The following is a 25,568-nucleotide window of genomic DNA, read 5'->3' as shown; positions in this document are numbered from 1 at the left end:
CTGATAATCACAAACAGCTCCCAGGAGGCGCCTGAGAATTCTGGGACTAATGCTATGAGGCTCAAGGTCGGGTAATAGTCTCCTTTTAAAAGCCTTACCAAACTCTGGGCCTGGTGGCGCAGCAGTGTAGCCCCAGTCACTAGGCAGGCAGGACAACCTTGGTGAAAACCCTGACTCAAAAAGTGAGAGACAGGGTGTAGATTCAGTGTTAGTGCACTTGCCTAGTAGCATGTGCGACTCTCTAGGTTCATTCCTCGGTACCGCTAAAACAAAACAAAACAAAAAAACTCGACACGGTGCTAAGTTGGTGGGTAGCTTGCTCGGAATGAGTGGAGCCCCGGGTTCCACTCCCAACCCCGCAAAGAGTGAAAATAACACACAATCTTACAAAACCCTTGCTCGGAGCGGCTGTGTTCGCGGTGGGCGGCGGCGGCGCGCGGCCAGGCTGCAGAGTGTGCGCCAGGTGGCACACTGGGCCTGCAGATGGATCCCGCGAAAGCGTGCAGATGGGAGAGTGTCAAGGCGACTCATCTCCCCAGCAGCTCCACCCCTCGCCCCGCCCCCGGGGGCGGGGCCGCAAAGCGCGGGAAAGCTCAAGCGGAGCAGGCACGCCAGCTCGTGCCGGGGCGGGGAAAAGGAGCTCTCTTAAATGGGAAGTCGAGGGCGGCTCCCCCTCCGCTCGCGTGGAGGCCTATCGGCATTCTACCTGAAGCTCTTTGGATGTGGCCCAGGCCACGCCAGCACTCCCCACGTCACCTCCCCCACTTCCGGTCCGCAGCGCGTCTCGGGTCCCAGGTCCCGGGTTCCGGTTTCTTCCACATTCTGAATCCCACGGCCCGGCCGGCTCTCCCGCAGAGGGAGGAGCTGTGCGTGCTGCGTGCGCCCGGAGGCTGACCCACGCCGAGAACCGCATCCATCCGGATTATAAAGCCACTAGAGACACTGCGAGGATGGCGAGGGACCGGCCACCCCGATGACGTAATGTTTGGGGGCGGCGCCCCATTTTGAGACCCCTGCACCGCATCCCCGAGACCGCGGCTCAGCCTGAGGAGACGACACGGGCACCTAAAAAGCTCCCAGGTTCCCACACGAAGCCGACGAGACTCCCTCCGGCGCGCTGCCACACAGCAGGAGCTCCTAAGTTTGCATACATGGGGCGGCGCAGCGTCCGGCTTCGAGAGGGGACGGCCACGCTTCTGGGCTAGCCGCCCCTCGCGGCGTCCCAAAGCCGAGACTCGGGCAGGCTTCTCGCTAAGCGACAGCGGCGGCGGCCAATGGCTTTCGAGCTACGCAGATGGGGCAGGTGGACTCCGGAGCAGCCAATGGGGAGAGGCTTCTCCGCAGGGCCCAGGCCCTTCGTCCAATCGCGGTGAGAGGACTATGAGGGGCCAGTTCCGAGCGCGGTCCGGAGGGCCAACCCCGTGCGGGGCTGGGCGGGGCTCAGGGCTGAACGACGGGGCCATTGGCCAATGGCGAGTATGAAAGCGGGCAGCCCGGACCAGGAGCGCGGAGGGAGCCGAGGGAGAGGGGAGGCCGAAGAGGAGAGAAGCAGGAAGTAGCGGCGGCCGCGGGGAGGGCGGCGGCGACGGCTGCAGCGGTGGCGGCTGGACCCGGCTGGAGGCCGGGGGTCTCAGCCCGCCCTAGGATCGGAACAAGTAAGCGTGCGCGCCACAGATACCCGCCCTCGGCCCCGCCCCCCGGGGGGGGCGGGTAGATGCCCCCGCCCCTCCCCCACTTGGCCAACTACCCCCGTCTGCGCGCCGCCCCCCTGGGGCGGCAGCCTGCCCGGCGGGGTCGCCGCCTACGGCCCGGAGGACCGCTGGTGGGAACTCCAATCTGTTGAAAGCACTGCCCCTAGCCCGGTAACGTGGGAGGGGGGCCCGGGACCCCGAAGTCCTGGCTCTCCTAGACCGAGAGGCAGCCGGAGCGCGGCCGGGGGACGACCGGAGGCTGCGGGATGTCGCGACCTAAAATGGTGTCCGTGCCGGGCGGTGGGGGCGGGGGAGCTGGGCCCAGCCCGAGCGGAGCCTGCATCCCGACCGGGTGCGGGTCCGCGTCCGGGCCCCGGCGGGACTCACGCCGGCGCCTCGAGCCCGCCGCGCGCCTTGCAGTCCCTCTCTCGGGAGGGGCTCGGGGGTCGGGAGCCCCCGGGGGTCGGAGCCCGGGCCGGCTGCGCGGTGCGCCCAGGGCAAGGGGACCGGGTGCGAGTTGGGTCTGACCCGGCCGCAGGGCTCGGAGCCACGCAGGGACCGCCCCCTCGTGTGTCTCCACTCCCCTCGGGCCACTCCCCACGGCCGGGGAGCCCTGGCCCCCGACGTGCGGCGCCGGCCGCGGATCCTCAGGGGCCTGGCCTGGCTGAGGCCCTCCTGCCCGTGGGTTCTTAGCCGGTGGAAGTGAAAAGAAGCACCGCTCGCCTCAGTTTACCCTCCAGTTTTTTAATGTACTTCTCGTCCCCTACCCGAAACCCCGGGCTTGCTTCCCGCGCCAGTACCTGGCAGATGTCAGGGACTTCATGTCGCCCGCTGCCCAGCTTGGCCGCAACCTAATCGCCCCCGGCCGGGCCCTGGCCCCTCGGCTTGGCTTGGCTTGGCGCAGCAGGCCTTGGGCAAAGGGCAGTGGAGCCCCCGCCCGACCCGGGTGTGTTCGCTCTCTTCCTGTTAGGCCCCTTCCCTTCTTTTTGCTTTTGGGGAACAGAGGGAACAGAGGGTAGGGAGATGGCAGCTCCCGAGGCCTGGCGGCTGAGTGGAGGATCTTCAGCAGCCCTAAGCCTCTCTGTTTGGCCCACTGTCTGCTCCAGGTGGCTATCGGATGACCTCCAAGTCACTTGCACGCCAGAGGGAGGTGGTTGGGAGAGGCCAACTCGCAGGTGTTTTCTCAGTCCCCTTTGGTTTGTACTCGCCGACCCACTCTGCTGGGAGCTTGAGTGGGAAGGTAGCCCAGGACTCCCGACTTGAGGGAGCCAAATTGAAGAGGGACCTGGCGATTCATCTGGGAAGAACTAAGGGCTTTGTTAAACCCTGTGCAGAATTAAGTGAGGGGGTAAAAAAAAAAATTAAGTGCAAGGAGGACTCCCCTTTCTTCCTCTAGTTGGTACCCTTGTCCCCCACCCCCACCTTGGTCCGTGCAGTGCCAGCCGCCACCTGCTGGGACTATCTCCAGTTACAGTCTGAAGGCTGGAAAGAGGTGAGAGAATTGGCCCTGGGAATGGCTTGCATCCTGGGCAGGGGACGTGTGAAGGGGAGCGAATTTGTCCTCTCTCCGTTGCTTCTTCCTACAGAATACTTGTACTTAAGAACCGAAGGAGGGTAGAGCTTGGGTCTCGCAGTCACTGAGCTGGCCTCCTTGTTGCTTTAGTGACACATAAATCTTGTGGGACTTAACCCCCCCCCCCATCCCTGCTGGGCCCGATTAAGATTGGGGGAGACTTCCTAGGCAACTGTTGCCCAAGAAGATGGAGTTTGAATTAGGAGGTAGACAAGGTGAGGTGCTCCGAGTTAAATGACAGTGGGAAGGAGGAGCTCCCCCTTTGTGACCACGGTGTGGATCAGCTTGTTGTACCCTGGGGCCTTAACCCCGAGAGAGCAAGGTGGAGGCAGAGGGAAGACACTCTGGGGAAGGAAGGTAGGTGAGCAAGCAGCAGGTGTTTGTGAAGGAGTCAGCTGGGGCCCTTGTGACTCTGCCCTCCCTTTCTTTGCCTCTTTGTGTCTTATTCTTTCTTCCCTTGAATCTGTTTCTCCCTGTTGACCTGCTAGAGCTCCAGGTGCCAGGAGTGGCTCCAGGTCTTTCATATGTGACTTCAGATGACCTCGACACCTATCTGACTCTAGCCGTAGTATCCCTTCCCAGTGCAGCCAGCTTCTCCCCGACCTCACGTGTCCTTAATTTGGCCCAGCTGCAATAATCAATTGTATTCTGGATTTGACACTCATGCATACACTTTTATGTTTCTAGAAGAACTTTGATAAGTAGATTACTTGTCCCTTCTTTGAAACAGCAGAAGTAAGGCAGTGAAGTAACTTGCTTGAACAGCAGTGATAAAGCTGAGGGAGAGCAATTGAAGTCCCAGCTTTCATCACTGCTTCTTTGTGTGAGGGCCTTTCAGATCTCTGTGGACCCCAGTTCATGTCCATGAGGAGTATGAAGTGATCCCATGCTAACACAAATAAGCCCGGAAACCTAGGCATTGTGTCTGTCATCCTTCTTAATATTCCTACTGGTTAATTGGTCCTGTGCCTGGCACAGGGACGGTTGATCCGGTTTCAGCTGAGATGCTGGCTGAGAACCTTAACTTCTATTACTCTTTGTATTTCTGAGAATCTCCTGTTTTCTCTGGATTTTTATGCTGGCACTACCTGGTGTTTTCTCACTATCCTGATTTTAGGGTTTGGTACACTGAATGCCTCAAACAGCTCTCTAGGATTCACCATTCAATATGGTGGAGATTACCAAGTTGGAGGGGATAAATACAGAGTTACTGAGAGAGGGGGGTTTAAGGTCTCTATTTCAGACATCCCAGTTTCTCCTCACTCTTACTGTTTTTGTAGGTCTGGGACCTGTCGCTATGGGGGACATGAAGACCCCTGATTTTGATGACCTCCTTGCTGCTTTTGACATCCCTGACATTGATGCAAATGAAGCCATTCACTCTGGGCCAGAAGAAAACGAGGGACCAGGAGGCCAAGGGAAGGCAGAACCCAGTATAGGAGGTGATTCTGAAGACAGAGCAGCAACAGCAACTATTAAGGATGACCCTGAGAGTCCAGCCGAGGTCTCTGAACATGGCCTTCCACAACCGCCAGATACTTCCACAGTCAGTGTTATTGTCAAGAACACAGTGTGTCCAGAGCAGTCTGAGACCCTGACTGGGGATTCAGGAGAAGAGACCAAGGCTGGGGGTGTAACTAAGGAAGGACCTGTGGGATCTTGTCTGATACAGAATGGATTTGGGGGTCCTGAGCCATCCCTCTCAGAAACGCCCCATTCTCCAGCTCCTGCCAATGGAGATGCCTGGAAAGAAAAAACTCTAGAAGGCAAAACACCCTTGGACCTCTTTGCTCACTTTGGGTCTGAGCCAGGGGAGCACCCAGATCCCCTACCTCCTGAACCTTCCTCACCTCGAGATTTCTCCACTCCTTTTGAGCTGGCTCCAGAAAATGGCTCAATCCTGCTGCCTCCTAGTTCTCTCCTGCCAGAAGGGGCCTTGAAACAGGAAAGCTGCAGCCCACTCCATTCCCAGGGCCAAACTCAGAGAAGCTCAGGTTCCAGCCCCGAGGCAGCAGGCATCCCTGCCAGTGCCTCACCTCCCCAAGTGGCTGGAATGTCCTTCAAGCAGTCTCCAGGGCACCAGAGTCCTCCTGCTTCCCCCGAAAAGGCATCCAGCTGTAACCCTCTGAAGGAAGAAGATGAGGGAACAGGGGACAAGTCTCCCCCGAGAAGTCCCCAGAGCCCCTCTAGTGGGGCTGAGGCCGCAGACGAGGACAGTAATGACTCCCCTGCCTCCTCCAGCTCTTCTAGGCCCCTCAAAGTGCGGATCAAGACTGTTAAAACGTCCTGTGGGAATATCACAAGAACCGTCACCCGGGTTCCCTCAGAACCTGACCCCCCTGTCCCTTTGGCTGAGGGGGCTTTCCTGGCTGAGGCTAGCTTCCTGAAACTGTCTCCTGTAACTCCAACCCCTGAGGGTCCAAAGGTGGTGAGTGTCCAGTTGGGTGATGGTACAAGGCTGAAAGGTACAGTGTTGCCTGTGGCTACCATCCAGAATGCCAGTACTGCCATGCTAATGGCAGCTAGTGTTGCCCGCAAAGCTGTGGTTCTACCAGGCGGAAATACCACCAGCCCTAAGACTATGGCTAAGAGTGTGTTAGGTCTGGTACCCCAAACTCTGCCCAAGGCTGAGGTGCGGACAGGGTTAGGCCTTGGGGGACAGAAGGTAAACGGTGCCTCTGTGGTGATGGTCCAGCCTTCTAAGCCCGTTACTGCGCCAGGTACAGCAGGTGGCTCAGTGATCTCTCGGACCCAGTCCAGCCTGGTAGAAGCCTTCAACAAGATCCTCAACAGCAAGAATCTGCTGCCTGCTTATAGACCGAACCTGAGTCCACCAGCTGAGGCTGGGCTGGCCCTGCCTCCAACAGGCTACCGTTGCCTTGAGTGTGGGGATGCCTTTTCACTGGAAAAGAGCCTGGCCCGGCACTATGATCGTAGAAGCATGCGTATAGAGGTCACCTGTAACCACTGTGCCCGTCGCCTGGTCTTCTTCAACAAGTGTAGCCTACTCCTTCATGCCCGTGAGCACAAGGACAAGGGGCTTGTCATGCAATGCTCACATTTGGTCATGAGGCCTGTAGCCCTTGACCAGATGGTGGGACAGCCGGACATCACTCCCCTGCTGCCTGTGGCTGTCCCACCTGTTCCTGGACCTCTGGCCTTGCCTGTCTTGGGCAAGGGGGAGGGAGCTGTCACCTCCTCTGCTCTTACGACAGTTGCCACTGAAGCCCCTGTGCTACCACTCCCGACAGAACCACCCACCCCCCCTACTGCCTCTGTTTACACGTGCTTCCGCTGTCTGGAGTGCAAGGAGCAGTGCCGGGACAAGGCTGGCATGGCAGCCCACTTCCAGCAGCTGGGCCCTCCTGCGCTTGGGTCTACCAGCAATGTGAGTTGTCTCATTTCTCCTGGGGAAGGGACAGCCAGACACTCTGGAGTTAAATTCCAGGAAGGTACTGGGAGCTTGCTTAGGCAAAGTCATGGGGTACAGGGCGCTCCTCATCAACCTAACCTTGTTTGACCACTTGACAGGTGTGCCCGTCCTGCCCCATGATGCTCCCCAATCGTTGCAGCTTCAGTGCCCACCAGCGCACACATAAGAACCGGCCCCCCCACGTCTGTCCTGAGTGTGGGGGCAACTTTCTACAAGCCAATTTTCAGACCCATCTTCGAGAGGCCTGTCTGCACTTCTCGCGCCGTGTAGGATACAGGTGCCTCAGACTCATCCTCCCATAGAACTTAAGGCTCTCTTTCTTAGCAGCAACCTTTCAGATGGCTTCTCCAGGAGAACCATCGTTTTTCTTCTCCCTCCGCTCTGTTGTGTTGACGCACAGTCATACCCTGCATCAAGTCACGTACTGTGAGAGCAGTGGAGAGCAGGGCTCCTCAGGCCACTCTTGGGGACAGTTGGGCCTCCTCCTTCCTCTGCCTTGCTTGTGCTCCTTTGTTGATTTCCTTTAACATCTACCTAGTCTTCAAGAGTGAGTTGGGGTGCTGGAGACGCCCGACCTCACTGCAGTACCTCCCCTTCCTCTCCAAGGTGCCCCAGCTGTGCAGTGGTGTTTGGGGGTGTGAACTCCATCAAATCCCACATACAGGCGTCACACTGCGAAGTTTTCCACAAGTGCCCCATCTGCCCCATGGCCTTCAAGTCTGCGCCCAGTGCCCATGCCCACCTCTACTCCCAGCATCCCAGCTTCCTCACCCAGCAAGCCAAGTGAGACCTGGGGAGGGGACGGAAGAAGTGGGGGTGGGCTGCCGGGTAGGGCCCTGCTAGCCCATCGTGATGGTTCACCCTGACCTTTCTGCCACCACAGGCTGATCTATAAGTGTGCCATGTGTGACACCGTCTTCACTCACCAGCCGCTTCTCTCCTCACACTTCGACCAGCACCTGCTGCCCCAGCGTGTCAGTGTCTTTAAGTGTCCATCTTGTCCTCTGCTTTTTGCCCAGAAAAGGACCATGCTGGAACATCTCAAGGTACAGAGGAGCAAAGGGCTAGGAACGGGGTGCTTAGCTAGCTGTGTTGACCTGAGCTAGGGTCACATGAGCCTCTGGCAGTGGGGAGCAGGGAGCAGTGAGGACTTTCGGCAAAGCCAGGCTCTCCTCCAGCAGCCTCTCCTCTTGTCTTCCTCTTATAGAACACTCACCAGTCTGGACGCTTGGGGGAGGAGGCAGTTGGGAAAGGGGCTGGAGGTGCCCTTCTGACCCCCAAGACTGAGCCTGAGGAGCTAGCTGTGTCTCGGGCAGAGACAGCCCCTGCTACTGAGGAATCCTCCTCATCCTCCGAAGAGGAGCTGCCTAGCTCCCCTGAGCCTCCCCGCCCAACCAAACGACCCCGACGGGACCTGGGAAGCAAAGGCATCAAAGGTGGGGGTGGGGGACCTGGGGGCTGGACCTGTGGCCTTTGTCATTCCTGGTTTCCTGAGCGGGACGAGTATGTGACCCACATGAAGAAGGAGCATGGCAAGGTGAGCCAGGTCTCCTCTGGAAAGGTAGGCTGGAGGGTAGCCTGGGGTGGCCTGGGAGTGAGATTTCCCACCCTTGCTCTCTAGTCAGTGAAAAAGTTCCCCTGTCGCCTGTGTGAGCGCTCCTTCTGCTCTGCCCCAAGCCTGAGGCGCCATGTCAGGGTCAACCATGAGGGAATCAAGAGAGTTTACCCATGCAGGTAACCCTTACTCATCATCCCCTCTTCCTACCTGGTAGATGAGCCTTACTCCCAGAGTACCTGTTCACCTGCTTCCTGCTTGAGGGATCTGGAGGTTGAGGCCTCCCTCTGCTCTGGCAGCCTGCCTTCTCTCAGGAGCTGTGGGTCTTGGTCTCTGGTGCCACCCTGCCCCCTTACCTCTGCTAGGTATTGCACAGAGGGAAAGCGCACCTTCAGTAGTCGCCTGATCCTGGAGAAGCATGTCCAAGTCCGGCATGGCTTGCCCCTTGGGACCCAGTCCCCTTCTGGCAGAGGAGGCACCCTGGTGCGAGGCTCTGGTGGCAGAGCCCAGGTAAGAAGAGGCCCTCCTCATGTTAGGTCGTGGGAGTGAGGAACTAGTGAGACCCTGGTCTCAGGAAGCCAGGGTGGTGGTGAGGCCCGGTTTCTTCCACTTTTCTCCAGGGGCCAGGACGGAAACGCCGCCAGTCTTCTGACTCCTGCAGTGAGGAGCCTGACAGTACAACGCCGCCAGCCAAGTCCCTGAGGGGTGGCTCTGGGTCAGCAGGCCACGGACCTCTGCGCTATAGGAGCAGTGGCTCAGCCGAACAGAGCGTTGTGCTGGGGCTGAGGGTGGATGGTGGCACGCAGCAGTGCCTCGACTGTGGCTTGTGCTTCGCTTCCCCCGGCTCCTTGAGCCGCCACCGGTTCATTAGTCACAAGAAGAGGCGCGCTGCGGGTAAAGCCAGTGCCCTGGGGGTGGGGGATGGGGAGGACGAGGCGCCTCCATTTCGCTCTGACCCAGAGGGTGGAGATTCACCTTTGCGTGCTTCTGGAGGCCCTCTGACTTGTAAGGTCTGTGGCAAGAGCTGTGATAGTCCTCTGAATCTCAAGACCCATTTCCGCACACATGGTATGGCGTTCATCAGGGCCCGGCAGGGAGGCTGTGGGGACAGCTAGGTCCCAGGCCCAGGGCTGGCTAACCTCTTCCCTGGAACTTGGGGTTCACTGCTGCTTCACCTCCCTGGGCTGGGAATTGTAACATTTATTTTGTTTGATTCTTCTCTTTCTGCCTGAGGGGAAGGCTTTTGAGGATTCTAGTGACTTGCACCCCCTTTCCTCTTGGGTTTGGTCCCTGGGTCCTACTTAAGTGAGCTCCCTTTCTTTCTGAATCCAACACTAATGTTCCTGCTGCAGACCCCCAGTGTGTAACTGGGTGGGGGGGGGGCAGGACCTTGGGAAGCCTGCTAGACACAGGCACAGGGGAGACAGAAGGATGGACAGGGTCTAGCTTCTATCCCTCTGCCAGATTCCTCTGCGCTGGGTTCTGCCCTAGTATCCCTCCTCTTAACACTCATTGGCACTCACACCCCCGCCCCATCCCTGCAGTGCCTTCCACTTGTCTTTTCCCCAGAAGTCTAGGGGTGGGGGTTGGTGGGGATGAGTCCTGTCAAATGGGGTCCAGGGAGAGGAGAAGACAGGCTCTCAGGAATCCTTTATTCTTGTAGTAATAATACTAACAGTGGGAGGACCGAGGGAGAAAACCAGACCATTAAAACTGCTTGTGGTTTAATCCCCATTCAGGCTTTTCTTTTATGTGAGTTGGACAATGTGTACTGATGGGGGGCTGAGTCAAAACTGGGGAAGCCCTTCTCAGGGAAGAGGCAGTATTGACCAAGACAGATGGAAAAAGTAATCTTCATCTTGTGTGTCTGGTGCCTTTTGTATGCTGGATTTAGCCCCTTCCACCCACCCCCAGAATCAACTCAGACAAGACACAGATGGCTAACTAAGGACTTTATTTCAAACAAAAATTAAAAATAAAAAAATTGAGAGCTATTTCCCTGGGTATGAGGAAAGGATCAGGGTAAGAAATTCCCCGTGGCTAGGCCAATACCCTCAATGTATTAGAAGGATTGTGGCAATTCCCTTCCTTAACCCCATGATGGGGAACCTCAGCAAGTACAGGACCCTGCCGGCAGAACCCACCTGCCAGGGGGAATGTGGGCTAGGGGTTAGCCCCTGGGAGGGGACAGAGTTGGGCAGCAGCATGGTCAAACATAGGATTACATCCTAGGTACCAGGAACCCACTCCTCCCATCTTGCTTGGACCCAGGGAAAACACGCCAGTTTGTAGAAAGAACCTCTGAGACTCTGGAGAGGGGAAGAAGGCCCCCATCCTCCTCGTTCGTGATCACCTCTTCTCTGGAGGCAGTGAGTCCTGGAGTCTGCCAGGCGGTAACACTGACACAGCAGGAGGTGGGGAAGCCCCAGCAAGTCTGGACCCCACAGTTGGCTCTCCTACCCTCTGGCAAGCTCTCATGGTTACCACATGATCCTTTGTATTTCTTGCCTTCCATTTCCCTTGGGTAGGTGGTTAGGTAGGTAGGGTTTTGTGATTTGGGGTTTCTTAGGCAAAGGTCCTCCTAGGGAGGGTGCCTTCAGTCCCACCACTTCTAGGCCCAAGAAGGGTGTCACATGATGCCATTGGTGAGGTACTGGAAGCCATCGTAGAGTTTGGTGGTGATGGACCTCATGCTGCCATCTACCATCTGCTCCACCAGCAGCTGGAGCTGCTCCTCAGTCATGCTCATGTGGAACCTCTCTTTGAGGTTGCGAATGGTACTGGAGCCATGGAAGCAAGGAAGCTGAGAACCTGGGGGGAAGCAGTGGTAATTAAGTCTCGTGGACAATTAGGAAGGCAGGCTAATAGTAACCAAAGGGAACAGCGCTAGAAGTATATAAAGTACCCCTTCCCTCCCCACCACAGGGATCCCTGGTGGTGTACAGCAACTCTGCTTGTGCAGAGAAAAGCAACTGGGGGCCTTCAGTCCATCCTCATCCCATAATCCTTAGTTCTCTATGTGCAAGTATGTGGGCAGAACAGGGAAAAGCAAGCCCACAGTATCCCCCAGTAAGCATTGCAGGGAAGTCTTAGGGCCCAGAGGGGAGGCTGGGAAAAAACTCTGGGAATGAATGGGCCCTGCACTTATCTGGTTGCAGGCCTCTGCCTATGCTAGGTCTGACACTCACAGATGACCTGGGCCACCGTCACCACGGGGCCAGAGAGAGATGCTCCTGAGCAACGGCGGCAACCTGTGGGGTACGGGCAAGGATGGGGAGGAGACTGGCAGCTTAGGTGGGGTAAATGTCTGGAAGTCATTTGTTGTTGTTTTTTCAGGGGGTGGGGAATCCTGTGTAAGTGACTGGGGAAGCAGCAGAGTGAAAGCCAAGAGGTGAGAGAAGGAGGAACTCAGTTCAGAGCAGGGACGGGGTAGCAGGAGAAGGAAGGTGGCGTGAAGTGGTGGTGGCTGAGGCCAGGGCAGCCAGGTCAAGTGTGACCAGAGAAAAGTGGGTAGAAGCACTAGAATTAGCAGAGGAAGAGACTGGAAAGACCAGCCTGCTAAAGATGGGTGTCTCCCCCATGAGGGTACCCTAACAGCTTCCTGCTGTTCCTTTCCTCTTGCGTACCCCCCCCCCCCCCCCCCCAGTGAAGAAGAGTGTTCTAAAGGGGAAATGGAAACCTCCTGAGAAACCCTCCCCAACCTGAGTCTTGAGGTGGGCTCAACTTCCTAAAAGTTCTAAGTTCTAGGCAATTCAACCTGAGGCAGCCCAGGCCTCCCCCAGCCGCACCTTGCTGCATGATCTCCACAATCTGCACCACCTTGTCCATATGCTTGCGAGCAGCAATCAGCCCTTGCAGCATGAGCATCTTGTAGTAATTGAACATGTCGCCGTTCAGGCCGCCCATTACCTGAAAGTGAGTCGAGAGTGTGTACAGGAATTCTGGTGGGCCTCCCAGAACTTCCTTAAGGCAATCATGGTAGATTTCACTATTTTCACAAGAAAGCTCCCAGGAAATCCTGCCTCAAACTGACTTACTGCCATTTCTGTTCTGTTCCTTCCTGATTTGGGGGAGCCCATCAGCTCTTCCTCTCAGGAAGAACACAGTGACCCCTGGAAGCACCTCTTTTGACTCACATCCACAAACTCAGTGGTCAGCTTAAAGGCTGATGTCTCGAAGCCCAGGTTTCGGGGTGAGCTGGAGAGGATGAAGCCAAAGTCGATGTGGATGATGTGGCCCTCTGCGTCCAGAAGGATGTTCCCATTGTGTCTGGGGAGGGGAGGAGGAGGCAGCAATAAGTTTGGCTTAGGTAGCTCTCAAGCTGCAACACTGGCCTCACCATATGGGATGGGAGGCCCCAGCCATGTTTCCTGTTGCTTACAAGTCTGGGTCAATTTCCTAGGACCTAAAGCTAGCAACAAAAAGGAAGTCAGAACTACAAAGAAAAACTGGGTATGAAATTCAATTATCAGCTTAATAAAAATAAAGATTATCAGAGGGCTGAGGATGTAGCTTTGTTGGTAGAGTGCTTGCCTATCATGCAGGAAGTTGAGGTTCCTAGCTTTGTCCCTAACAACATAAACTGATGTGAATAATGGCAACTGGCTGTAATTCTAGCACTTAGGAGGTGGAGGCTGGAGGAGCCTCACTTTAGGGTCATCCTCAAATACAAAGAGTTTGAAGCCAGACTGCAATACATGCCAATTTACCAAAAATTATACTTCTACTACCCCAAACTTGAGCTTAACTTAGTAGTAAACACAGATGTCTCTAGTAGCTAGCTGTCTAAATAGGGGAAGCCCTCATTCAGCATCAATTTACCTGTTTTATTTTTGAGACAGTCTCACTATGTAGTCCCAGCTGGTCTGGTACTAGGTAGACCAAATTGGCTTCAAACTACAGAGTCGCCTGCTTCTGCCTCCTGAGTGCTGGGATTATTTTAATTTTTAATCCTACCACTGTAGAACCAAAGCCCTATCAGTACAGAACACCAATAAGAAGCAAGCAGACGGAGTAAAACTTATTTGTATTTGTGTGTATCCATGTTCATGTGGATATACACTCATGTGGAGGCCAGAGGTCAACCTAAGGCATTGTTCCTTAGAAACTATCTACTTTTTTTTTTTTTTTTTTTTTTGAGAGACAGGGTCTTCCTACGTAGCCCCTGCCTGGCTGGTCTGTACTCACTAAACTGACCTCAGACTTTAGAGATCCACCTGCCTCTGCATCCTAAATACTGGAATTCCTAGAGCGGCTTGTGCCATACACCCAGCTTTTTAGTGTGGGTTCTGGGGATTGAACTCCGGTCCTCTAGATTTTATAGCAATAACTTCATGGACTGAACAGTCTCTCCCACCCCCACTTTTTTTTCTAAAGAAACATTACACTGCAGCCTAGGCTGGTCTGGAACTTACTGTTGTGGCCCAAGTCAGCCTCAAACTCCTGGCGGCCCCGCCTCAGCATCCCAAGCGCTAAGAGTTCTACAAATGAGCCACCATGTCTGGCTGAGAAGGCAAGTATACAACAATGTGGGGTCGCTTACGTAAAGAATCTTAGGAGAACCTTCTCCTAAGGCCAGCTGTGGGGAAGAAGAGTTAAGGGGTAAATCCCAGGCCTTTGTGAGTCCCACATTAATGGCTAGGAAGAACAATTAGCATGCTAAGCATGTGAAGTCTGGCCTATTCTGCATAACCAGCCTTTTCACTATCAACAGAAGCTCTGTTAGGCTGAGCACTCACTCATGCCCATCTGAGGGCCATCTTGTCTGAGTTGGTCAGGCTGGCTGAAAGAGGAGAGCGCAAAGAGCAAGACCCACCTGAGTCCTTCCTGCTGTGGAAAGCATTGGCAAAGTGCATGACCACACAATCTAGAGAGCCAGAGCAAACGACACCACCCCCAGGCCCCAGTGTCCCAAGGCCAGGGTTAACTACCAGGATGGCTTCCACCTGGAAAGCTGCCTTAGGGCTCCTTTTTAAATGAAGGTGTTTGTTTGTTTGTTTGTTTGTTTGTTTTTGGAGCTGAGGATCAAGTGCTCTACCACTGAGCTAAATCGCCAACCCTGTTTTGTTTTGTTTTTTTCCCCTCAAGATAAGAGTTTCCCTGTGCGCCTTTCCTCGAACTCACAGAGATCTGCCTGGCCCTGTCTCCCAAGCGCTGGGATTAAAGGGGTGCGCCACCACCGCCTGGCCTGTTTTCTTATGTCTTGACTGACATTTTTGGGGATAAATTTAAAAATGAATTCATATTTCACCTTTTAAAACTCAGAGCATGCTGGGCGGTGGTGGCACATGCCTTTAATCCCAGCAATCGGGAGGCAGAGCCAGGCGGATCTCTGTGAGTTCGAGGCCAGCCTGGTCTACCAAGTCAGTTCCAGGAAAGGCACAAAGCTATACAGAGAAACTCTGTCTCGAAAAACAAAACAAACTTGTTTAAGGGCTGGAGAGCACTGGCTGCTCTTCCAGAGGTCCTGAGTTCAATTCCCAGCAACCACATGTAATGAGGTCTGGTGCCCTCTTCTGGCCTGCAGGGACACATGCAGGTAGAATACTGTATACATAATAAAATAAATAAATCTTAAAAAAAACAACTCAGACCATAACAAATTCCACTTGTTGGAAATTCATGCTATTAGAAGTCCCCGAGCACACTTGGCAAAAGGAGCTAAGTTTCTTGAGTGTACCAGTGCAATGGACATGCATGCTCTTTTCAGTTTCCCCAAGTGACGGTTTTGTCAAATTTCCCTCCAGACCTACTAAGATCTTAATGCAGGAATAACAGAGTGAACATTTTCTAGAAATAAAAGGAGGAAATTAATCTTAACATTGGATTCATTTAAATAATATATGGAAATTATTATTTTGGCCCAAATAGGTAGCTAGGATGATCTTGAACTTCCTGCCTCTACCTCCCAGTGTTAAATGGGAGATCAAACCTAGAGCATCGTGCATGCTAAGCAAAGCATTCTTCAACCTGAGCTACTTCACCAACTCACATCCATTCTTTTAGAAGTTATTAGGAATAGTTTATCAGGGGCTGGAGAGAGGGTTCAGCAGTGAAGAACACTGGTGGTTCTTCCAGAGGACCTAGGTTCAATTCCCAGCACCCACATAGTGGTTAACAACCATCTTTAACTCTATTCTCAAGGGATCTGATGCTATCTGACTCTGCTGGGCACACTGTGCAAGTGGTGCACAGACATACATGCAGGTAAAACTCGTACATTAGGGGAAAAAAACGGTTAGCAGCTTCCTGCCACACCAAAGGGACAGACTTTCATCCAAACATTTTCTTTTGGTAGTGTTATTTATTATCTGTTTTATTATTTTGACATATCAGTTTTTAAAATGAAATTCCTGAGGTCTAACTAGTGCTAGCTTCCCTGTTCCTCACTTAATCCTGTAGCTGAGCCCCAGGCTTCAAAATCCTGGGGTCAGAATTCTGAAGCTCAGGACAGTCTGAAGCTTGCTGTCAAGATCCTTATGGTTACACTCCCACAGCTCTCTCACACAGCCCTTCTTGCTTGGTAGGCCCGAGTAGAATGACCAAATGCTCCTAAAGCTACTACTGACCCTTGGCTTCCTCATGAGGGAGCACTCACAAAGTTTTCACTTAATGTAGTGATGCCATGGGCATATGTGGTCTACAGTCACTAAATAGATAATGCTAGACTCCGGGAAGCTGCTTGACTGACTAATGTTAATGGGTTGCCACGTCACTGGAAGCCCTGGAAGCACAGGCTATCACATTTCTTTCTAAAATTTATTTCTTTGTGTTACCATGTGTGTATATTTGTATTGTGCACATGCTACAGAACATGTCAGGGTGTGCATGTGGAGGTCAGATGACAACTCTGGAGTTGGTTCCAGGGACTAAGCAATAGCTTTAACCATTGAGCCAACCTGCCAGGGAGAGCCGCAACCAACAGAGGCATTCAGGCCCCAGACCCCAAACCACCTGCCTGGAGATAGTAAGACGGCAGAGCGCAGGTCATGCCATTATCAGTGCTTCACCTACGTGAAGATGGGCTTCTGAAAAATCATGTGATAGTGAGGGTGAAAGAAACGACAGTCCAGGCAGGACAAGAGAGACTTAGAGACTGGAAACGGGACGGGAGAGACGGCTCACTGTTAAGGGCACTGGCTTACAGCTACCTGTAACTCCAGTCCCAGAGGACCCCATGCTCTCTTATGGCCTCCACTGGCACTAGGCGTACACATACATGCAGGAAAAACACCCACACACATAAAAAACAAAAGTTTGGGAAATCAGGTTGGAATGAGAAGAAAGGAAAGCTTGTGACTGGGGATTTCAAGTTCATCTCCAAAGTCTCCCTCACCCTTTCCTTTCTGTTTTCAGTCGCTGACTACCTTTATGCCAGGCTCCATCATCTTCTGCTTTCTTGTTAAGGACGCAGTCACACTAACCTTCTATTTACCCACAGCACCATATGGCATCTACAGATCAGAACATATCATTCCTATCCCGCAAAATAAAATTCTTGCTGATTGTGGTAGCAAAGGCCTTTAATCCCAACACTCAGGAGGCAGAGGCAGGAAGATCTCTGTGAGTTCAAGACCAGCTTGGTCTACATATCAAGTTCCAGGACAGTCAGGGATACATAAAATGATCCTTTCTCTAAAAACAAAAACAAACCCCCAAACTCTTCAGTCTCATAATGAAGGACTGGTGTCATTGCCTGCTACCCGAGGTTGATCCCAATGGAATGTTTCCTCATCTTTCTTTCCTTCACTGCTCCATCTGCCCGTGTTCTCCCTCACCCTTTCTCTATCCCTCAAGTCTTCCCCACGTCCTCCGTTCCTGCCCTCGTTTCCACTCACTCGTCAGTCTGCCTCTTCGGCTCAATGTCACACAAACAATCTTTCCTAAAAAGATGTTTCATCAACTGAGGAACTACACGTGAAGGGACAGAGAAGACTCTTGTGAAAGATTAGGATGAAGGGCACAAGTCACTTACCTGTCCTTGACTTGTAATAGGTAGCAGACCAAGCAGTAGCCAGCACAACTTTGCACAAAATTGCGCTGGGCACTGAGGAATGCCTCAGTGGTATAACTGCCATGTTCCTGTAGGAAGTAATCGAGCAAGGAGAGCTGTGACTGTTTCTTCACCTGGTGGATGGACACAGCGTTGACTACTGGTTCAATCATGCCACTGTCGGCTGAGATCACAAGAATCTTATATGGCTTGATCCAGAGAGGCACTCGCTCCTGCTCCCAAATGGACTGTGAAGAGACACAAAGGTACCAAGAGTGGCTCATCTTTCTCCAAATTAGAGAATAATAAAGTTTCCTTTTCCTCAACCTCTCCCTTGGTATCTTGAAGACCATTAAGCAAGACTCACTGACCTACTAAGAACCAGGAAGGTTTTTGAGACAGGGACTCATATAGCCCAGGCTAGCCTTGAATTCCTGATTCCCATCTCCATTTTACACATTCTAGGATTACAGGTGTATGCAACCACAAATAACAGAACCAGGAAGTTTGAAAAGGAAGTCCAGGGCCTGGCAAAGTGAGGAAAATACACATACAGGTTAATATAAGTTTGAATAACAACAACAAAAGGAGTGTTGGGGCAGAGAAAGCATCTCTAGAAAATGAAAATATGGAGCTGGAGAGATGGTTCAATGGTTGAGAGCACCGACTGCTCTTCCAGAGGACCTGGGTTCAATTCCCAGCAACCACATGACAGTTCACACCTGTCTGTAATTTCAGCTCCAGAGCTTCTGACACCCTCCACACAGCCAGACATGCAGGCAAAACACAGATGCACATAAAATAAAAATAGACTATAAAAATGAAAATACTACTGGATGTAGTGGCATAAGCCTGTATTTCCAATATGTGGAAGGCAGACGCAGGAGGATCAGGAGTTTGAGGCCAATGTTGTTTACAAGTGAGAGTCAGAGGTCAACCTACATGAGATCCTGTCTCAAAAACAAAACAAAAAATGCAAGTACTTAAGCCATGTGTCCCACACTGTAGCCCTAGTGTTGGGGAGCTGGGGGAGAAGTAGTGGGGTGTGGCACAAGGACAGGTGACATTGGCCGAGAGCACAGAGGGCACCAAGCAAGTAACATCCGGCTGAGGCTACAAGTGAGTCCTTCCTAAAAACAACCAGAACCAGGACAAAGTTCACACCACCTCTACCCCTCAAACAAGTGGTTACAAACAAGTCAGGCGGTGGTGGTGCACACCTGTAATCCCAGCATTTGGGAGGCAGAGGCAGGTGGATCTCTGAATTTGAGGCCAGCCTGGTCTACAGAGCGAGTTCCAGGACAACCAGGGCTACACAGAGAACCCTTGTCTCAAAAAATCAAAAAAAGAAAAGAAAAAACAAAACAAAAAAAACCCCAACCAACCAACCAACCACTACAAATACTACAAAGCACTGGATTGAACAGGTGAAGCCTCTTGCAGGTCACCAACCCAGGGAGACCAGGTGATTGTATCTCAACACAGTATAGCCAGGCTCAGCAGTTCACACCTGTTTATTACTCAAGCAGAGGTATGAGGATGGCCATGAATTCAAGGCCAGCCTGGACTACATAATGAGTTCTAGGTAAACCTGAACTACAGAGTGAGAACTTGTCTCAAAAAGACAGAGCAAAGGCTAGAGAGTGGCTTGGGTTAAGAGCACTTCCTGCTCTTGCTTAGGATTTGAGTTCAGTTTCTACCACCCATGTGGCTTCTCACAACTATAACTCCAGTTCCAGGGGGATCTGACATATGGCCTCTATGGATACTGTACACATACATGCATGGAAAACACCCATACATATAAATAAAAATGAATTAAAAAAAAAAAAAAAGACAAAACAAAACCCAAATACTTGAGCACAGAATAAACCTATCCATCCCAGATCATTTGGGAAGTTCTGATTTTAAGGACAAACCCAAAGCCCAGTGGGGCACGCATATAACCGCAGCACTTGGCAGATGAGGGCAGAAGGATCAAGAGCGCAAGACCACCTAGAACTGGGTTCGAGGCTAGCCTGAACCACTTGAGACCCTATGTGAAATCACACTCCTCAGTCAAAAAAAAAAAAAAAAGAAAAAAGAAACTCGGCATCCTGACATTCAGTGGTCAGAACAGGGCAGATGTAGCTCCAGAAAAAAACAACAGAGGCCGCCCTAGAGCTCTTCATCATGTGGCTGTGCTTCTCTGGGGAAAGGCAAGCCAGTTTAAGTTTGACTTTCCCATTCAGACCTGGTAGAAAGGGTGCTGAGCAGAGAGCTCCCTGGGAAAGCCTGTGTGGTCCCTGGAGCGCTGGGGTTGCACCCGGCTTTCATTGCCCCTTTCCCTGTGTGTTTGTGTCTCCTTTCCTCACCTGCAGTTGCTTCAACACCTGGAAAGCCAGCAGCTCCTGCCGAAGGTCATCTCCACACTTGACAATGACTGACAGGAGCCGCCAATTGGGAAGATGGCCATAGGGGGAGCCTTCTCTGATCCTCCTATGAAGAAAGAAGTCCCAGGGTGATGGCAGGGTAAGGACTCAGACTGCAGTGGAAGTCTCATGGAGTGTTTAGAGGTGGACAGGCATTGGAGAGGGTGCAGTAAGCACCTGAAGATGCCTTGGAGCTCTGAGAGGAGTTCTGAGACTACCCTCTACCCTCTACCCTCCTCACCGCACTTTCTCCTGCCAGGGCTCTTTGAGGGCAACTGCAGAAGGGTCTTCGGGGTCTCGTTTGAAGGCTGTGGGAGTGTGAGCCAGCTGTTCTGAAAGGCGCCGTCTAGCAGGAAGAAAATATACAATTTATTTGGAAGAGTTATTTCAGAGCTGCAATGCCTTTTCCTAGAAGCAAAATCAACAGCACTATTTTGCTAACATGGTAGTTTGTGATCATGCAAAGAACCTGGCTTTCTTCATTCCTTTATCCCAATATTGATTCAGAAAGGGTATGACTCCAGAATCTGCACGTCCAATAAGGTCTTCTCTCTCCCCTCAAAGTGAAGGATATAATATTGAGATCTCACTTTGATTCTTGATTTTGGGTTTTTTCGTGGTGCTGGGAACTGAACCCAGGGCCTTGCACATGCTAGTCCAGTGAAACTTTGAGAAGTGATGCTTAAATGTCCTCGGAGGCACTGTCTTCTTTTTGGAACTCTCTTAAAATATCATTTCTTTTTGTAGTAGCCCAAGCAATGCCTCTATTGCACCTTGACTGCCTCAAATATGGTGGCGCGAGGACAAGGACAGAATAATGAGATAAAGGAGAAAGAATATAGACACAGGGAAGGGATAAAGCGACAAGCAGAGCCTGGAAGAGAGGTTAAATGAAGGCTGATGTGATCTGGCCATACCGGATGTCCCCTGCTGCAATGAACACAGGCTCCTTGCTCTCCTGGCTGGTGATGCTGTCCACCGAGAACTGGGAGATGTTGTCACAGCTGTTTGTATGCACTTCAGGGAGCTGGGGAGAGCAGGTCAGAAGTGCTAAACACAAGATCCCTCTTGCCCGCTGATCACTTGCCCCTAACTGTGGCGTAACTGGCCTACCACTCCATTCCAGACTGCTCCCAAAGCCACCATGGTTCCACACCATTATGGCCTTCTTAAGTTATAGATCTCACAGTGGTGTTCTCAAAGTGTGGACTACTCCATCGTAATTCATGGAGAGGGGTAGGAAATGCAGATTCTCAGGCCTCACCATGAGTCTAAATTGGAACTACTGGGAATGAAATCTAGAAGCTAGATTTTAGCAAATTTTCCAGAATACCCCCAACGCCCTTAAGTTTGTACACCCTTGCCACAGCTTTTGCAGAAATAGTAATTTTCGACCTCATATTGAAAGCCCCATATGATTAGGGATGTATTATTCCCCCTTAGATTCTTCCAGACTAGATTTCTTTGACTAGTTCTTCAATTTTTATTTTGTTTTTTCGAGGCAGGGTTTCTGTGTGTGTAACTCTCGCTGTCCTGGAATTTGCTCTGTAGACCAGGCTGGGCTATAATTCTGATGTAGACCATGCTGGCCTTGAACTCAGATCTGCCTGCCTCTGCCTCCCAAGTGCTGGGATTAAAAGCGTGCACTATCACTGCCTGGCTTTTTTTTTTTCTTTTTTGAGACAAGGACTCACGTTTCTCAGCCTGGCCTCAAATCCCTGCTCTCTCGCTTCCATGTAAGTGCTGGGACTACAGGTGAGCCTCCACATGCATCTTCATCTCTTCAGCCTGACCCCTGACCCCTTTCTACTGGAATGCTCTGCCAGGCTCAGCAGGCTCAGCTCCAGCTAGTGCACCCTGCAGCTTCCTTTCTCTCCCTGGATTGCTGTGTCCAACCTCAACTTCCAGACGCTGCTACAGAAAAGCCTGCTCTGCCTGCCTTCCTATAACCCTAGAATGAAGCTGGAACTTCTTCCACAGCTAACAGGACTGAATGAGTGCATGGCTTGTCAGGTCATGTCAACCTCTCCCACCTCATTCGTCACTGCTTCTCACCTCACACTACATATCCAGTACATACAAGTTTCTTTCAGTTCCTATCACGGAACTGAAATCTATGCTCCATTTTCTCTTCCAGTCTTTGTACACATTCATTCCTCTGTCTGAATGTTCTTTGTTCTGCTAATTCTAACCATGCTTCAGGCCTCGGCTGAAAGATTACTTCCTCCAGGAAATCTTTTGACTCCCACCCCAAGTCTGGAGTAAGTACCAACTTTGGGGACTTCCATAATGTCTCATGCTCCCCATGACAGTGTAGATCACACCACACTACAACGACCAGCTGTCTGGTCTGATTCTCTGTTAGGTCATAAATTCCTTGCAGGTATAAGCCAAGTCTTGTTCACTGGCATACAGTACTCAGGTGTGGAACACAGAAAGCCCTCCATAAACATTTTTTTTTTTTTAATTTTTTCAAGAAAGATACAGACTGGGCTCAAATTCTCTATGTAGCCAAGGCTTGCCTTAACTCTGAACCTTCTGCCTCAACCTTTCAGGTGCTGGGATTATAGCAGATATTAATATTTCTCTCCTTTTAAAATATGTATGTATATGAGTGTTTGCCCATATGCACACAGTGTCCACAGAAGCCAGAATAGTGCAGCTGGTCCTCTAAAACTGGAATTACAGACAGTTGTGAGCCACTACAAAGGTACTGGGAACTGAACCCAATTCTCTACAAGAGCAGCCAGTGCTCTTACTGTGAGCTATGTCTCCAGCCTCTTTATATATATAATTATTTATTTTTGGTTTTTAGAGACAGGGTTTCTCTGTGTAACAGCCCCGGCTGTCCTGGAACTCACTTGGTAAACTGGGCTGGCCTCGAACTTAAGAGATCTGCCTGCCTCTGCCTCTTGAGTGTACCACCACTGCCCAGTTCCCTTTATATATTTGACTGAATGCATGTATGGCTTGTCAGTCTCTGCTGATCTAAATCAACTTTATGTAGCAGGTGCTCCATAAATGTTTTATTACATTTCCCTCCTCGCCTAGTCTAGATGTTCCTCCTTACATTCAATCTGAGGTCCTCCTGCAGGAGAACAAGCTTGAACCTATTCCAACCAGTTGTTTAGAGCTTCTCCTTCTCACCCCCTCACTCCTACAACATTCATCTGGGTGTGCTGGCCCCCAGTATTGACTCCTTGGCGCTACCTCACCTCCACCTGTAACTCGCCTATATCATCCACCGACCAGGCTTCATCATCATTGTCATAGTTGGGCACTGTGCTGAAGCTGCCAGCCCGCTGCTCATGAGTGATTCCACATTCAGGCAGGTTCTCTACGGACCGTGTGCTCCGAATTCGGTTCTCAGGGATCCGGGCAGGAACACTAGTTGTGTCGAAGTTTTCACATTCAAGGACTTCCACGTAGATCAGGTAGGGAGCCTGGGTGGGTGGGTGGGGGAGACAGCATTTGCCACTACCACCCCGTCTAAATTCCACTGACAGTTCTTTTTGTTCCAGCCCTCAACAGCAGTCCCTTGTGACTGTGAGCAACATGCACAGGTAGGAACTTGTGATACCACCTGCATAAACATTTGGGGAAAGGGTACTTCAAAGGCTTCCAAGCTTATCATCAGGGCTTAAATACACATGTACAATTTGAAAACTGTTCCAACTGTCAATGGCAGTTGAAGCTTTGTGGGCTTATGCTAAAGTCAGGGCCCAGGGAAGTAGACACAAAAAACTGGATAAAGCGATATGTGTCCCAAGGAGAATCCTAATTTAATACTTCCTCTGAGAGGAGAATCTGAACCATGAGCACCATCATTCCTATAAGCAGACAAACACAGCTTATTTTTTCTAGTATGAACTGGGCATACATATTTCTTTCCTTTCTGCCCACTTTGATCAAAAAAAGTCTTATAAAAACGTCCCTGTACCCACATAGTGGTTGTACCTGGATAGCCTGAAAGTCAGAGAGGCTGGAAGAGCTTCTCAAAGGAGGACAAGGAGTGGGTGGGAAGCCATTCTCCTCAAGGATGGCATGAGGTAAACTGAAATTATTAGGCTACTTTGGCCCATAAAAGCAAAACCCAAGAAGTCAGGCAGGAGGGTTCTTGGGTTCTGAGCATCACAGGAGCAATGAGATAAGAGTCACAGTTAACACATGTACCATAAACTAAAAAGTCTCCAGCATGCTGGTAGGGAACAAAGACTGAGAATCAAGGGAATGCAGTCAGATGAGGGGAAGGGTCTGAGCCAGAGCCCACTTACCTTGTCCTTGGAATTGAGGACAACAGCTTGTGTGTGGGGCACACGGACCACGTGGTGGTCAAAGCCAGCAGTGGGCAGCCAGACTCGGGCAGGGAGTTTATGATTAAGCAGGGAGAGCTCTGAGATCAGCCTTTGTGTTTTCTGCTCTTTAGTGGGGAGCGTGGCTAGCCGTTTGCCGATTGCCATCAAGGACTTGATAAATTCTCGTTCAGGGGCCAGTCGGACAGGCTACAGAGGGTTGGGATGAAACAAAAGATGGTAAAGATAACATTGAAAAAAGTAGCCTATCCCTCTTATTTGCTTCTGGCCAGGGCCCCAGTATTTAAAGAACCCCAGGAAAGGGGCTACCTTTGGTCACAGTAGGAATGTCCACCCTCCTTCTCTCAGCTTGAACTGGGAAGAACCAACACATTCCCTTCTTTGAGCTACTTCCTAGGGACCCAAGATGGCCTGAACTCAGCACACTGGGATAGACCATTTTTTTTTCTTGGACTTGAGTTCCTCAAAGACTGCCCTAGGCCTTTGGTACAGGCAAGGGGACAAGGTCTAGAAAGGACACCCAGGACCTCAGACAGAAGAGCTCATACTCATCTCAAGAACAGGGTTATCCCTTCTCCTGTTGGCCCTCAGGCTGGCTGTACCAAAGGGCTCTGCCAGACCCCACAAGACTAGGAAAAGTGGCCTGAATCAGTATTTCCCCTTTCAAAGAAGGAAAATGTTTTTCATCCTAAAACTTCTGTTGTTCTCCATGGCACATACCCCAATTACCCCATATTCTCATCAGGGCTAAGTACACAAGCAGGGGATGAGAAGAGAATGAGCAAATTATTAATGAGGGTATAACCAGGGGAAAGAAAAGGCAAGGGGGGCGGTGCACACAGGTGGATGGAGACAGCAACAGCTCCTTTTAGCCCTTGGTGGCCCTTCTGAAGGCCTGTCTCTAGCAATTCCTCCCTGGGTCCTCTTCCCCTGCCTTTCAGAGGCTAGGCTCCCCATTTTAGTTCCCTGTGGCAGGCTTGGTTCCTCATGCCAGGTATTTCAGCAGTTCCTAGAAGGGCAAAGTAGGGTGGGGAGAGAGATGGACTCAGAGAGACATGATGAAGAGCTCTCCTAGTCTAAGCCTGTCCACCTCAGGAACCCTTTTCCAAGACAGCCACAAAGCTGGCCAGAGAGGTGCACGCCTCTAATCCTAGCACCTTGAAAGTCAAGGCAAGGAAGATCACAAGTTGGAGGCCAGTGTGAGCTATAGAAAAGAACTTGATTCAAACAAACAAAACCCCCATATGCTGGGCATGGTGGGACTCACGTTCTAGTTCTTGAGAGGCTGAGGCAGGAGGATTGCCACAAATTCCAAGCCAGCCTGAGTTAGTGATTACTAGGTCAGCCAAGACTTAAATACCAAGACCCTGAAAAAACAACAGATATTGACTACACAATTCTGTATTTCATGTCTCCTTAGCTGTATAGAACAATCTCTCTTCTTATTCTTCCTTTCTGCTCTTATTGAAATAGTATTTCATTTACCAGGCTTCTCTTCCCCCGCTGCCCGCCCCCCTTTTTTTTGTTTTGTTTTGTTTTGTTTTGTTTTTCGAGACAGGGTTTCTCTGTGTAACAGATCTGGCTATCCTGGAACTCTGTA

At 51.5% G+C, this 25,568-nt stretch overlaps 2 protein-coding genes across 8 annotated transcripts in view; one reads left to right on the top strand and one right to left on the bottom strand.

Annotated features, from left to right (window-relative positions):
• Positions 1–816: 816 nt before the first annotated feature.
• Znf687 (zinc finger protein 687) lies at positions 817–10,103 on the top strand. Of its 6 annotated transcripts, XM_036190404.1 has the most exons (10): positions 1,738–1,862; positions 3,088–3,183; positions 4,545–6,652; positions 6,796–6,974; positions 7,304–7,480; positions 7,581–7,743; positions 7,905–8,234; positions 8,319–8,431; positions 8,618–8,762; positions 8,873–10,103. In XM_036190404.1, the coding sequence occupies exons 3-10, from the start codon at positions 4,562–4,564 to the stop codon at positions 9,365–9,367; spliced, it is 3,693 nt and encodes a 1,230-aa protein (XP_036046297.1). In that variant the 5' UTR covers positions 1,738–1,862; positions 3,088–3,183; positions 4,545–4,561; the 3' UTR covers positions 9,368–10,103. The 6 variants fall into 6 exon arrangements, with proteins under 6 accessions (XP_036046301.1, XP_036046299.1, XP_036046297.1 ...); XM_036190408.1 differs by lacking the exons at positions 1,738–1,862; positions 3,088–3,183 and adding an exon at positions 817–1,369; XM_036190406.1 differs by lacking the exons at positions 1,738–1,862; positions 3,088–3,183 and adding an exon at positions 1,377–1,655.
• Positions 10,104–10,187: 84 nt separating this feature from the next.
• Positions 10,188–25,568, bottom strand: part of Pi4kb (phosphatidylinositol 4-kinase beta) — a 33,055-nt gene continuing 17,674 nt past the window's right edge. For both annotated transcript variants that reach the window (XM_036190410.1, XM_036190412.1), the window contains 9 exons: positions 23,930–24,157; positions 22,871–23,098; positions 20,573–20,682; positions 19,897–20,001; positions 19,599–19,722; positions 17,227–17,492; positions 12,389–12,521; positions 12,041–12,161; positions 10,188–11,063 (listed from right to left, as the gene is read on the bottom strand). In XM_036190410.1, the coding sequence (XP_036046303.1) occupies positions 10,882–11,063; positions 12,041–12,161; positions 12,389–12,521; positions 17,227–17,492; positions 19,599–19,722; positions 19,897–20,001; positions 20,573–20,682; positions 22,871–23,098; positions 23,930–24,157 (1,497 nt within the window). In that variant the 3' untranslated portion in view covers positions 10,188–10,881. The remainder of the gene's footprint in view (positions 11,064–12,040; positions 12,162–12,388; positions 12,522–17,226; positions 17,493–19,598; positions 19,723–19,896; positions 20,002–20,572; positions 20,683–22,870; positions 23,099–23,929; positions 24,158–25,568) is intronic.

The sequence above is a fragment of the Onychomys torridus genome, chromosome 6 (assembly GCF_903995425.1).
Source record: "Onychomys torridus chromosome 6, mOncTor1.1, whole genome shotgun sequence".
Classification (NCBI taxonomy): Eukaryota; Metazoa; Chordata; class Mammalia; order Rodentia; family Cricetidae; genus Onychomys; species Onychomys torridus.
Note: the sequence above shows the minus strand (reverse complement) of the source record. Positions and strands in the feature narration are given on the sequence as shown.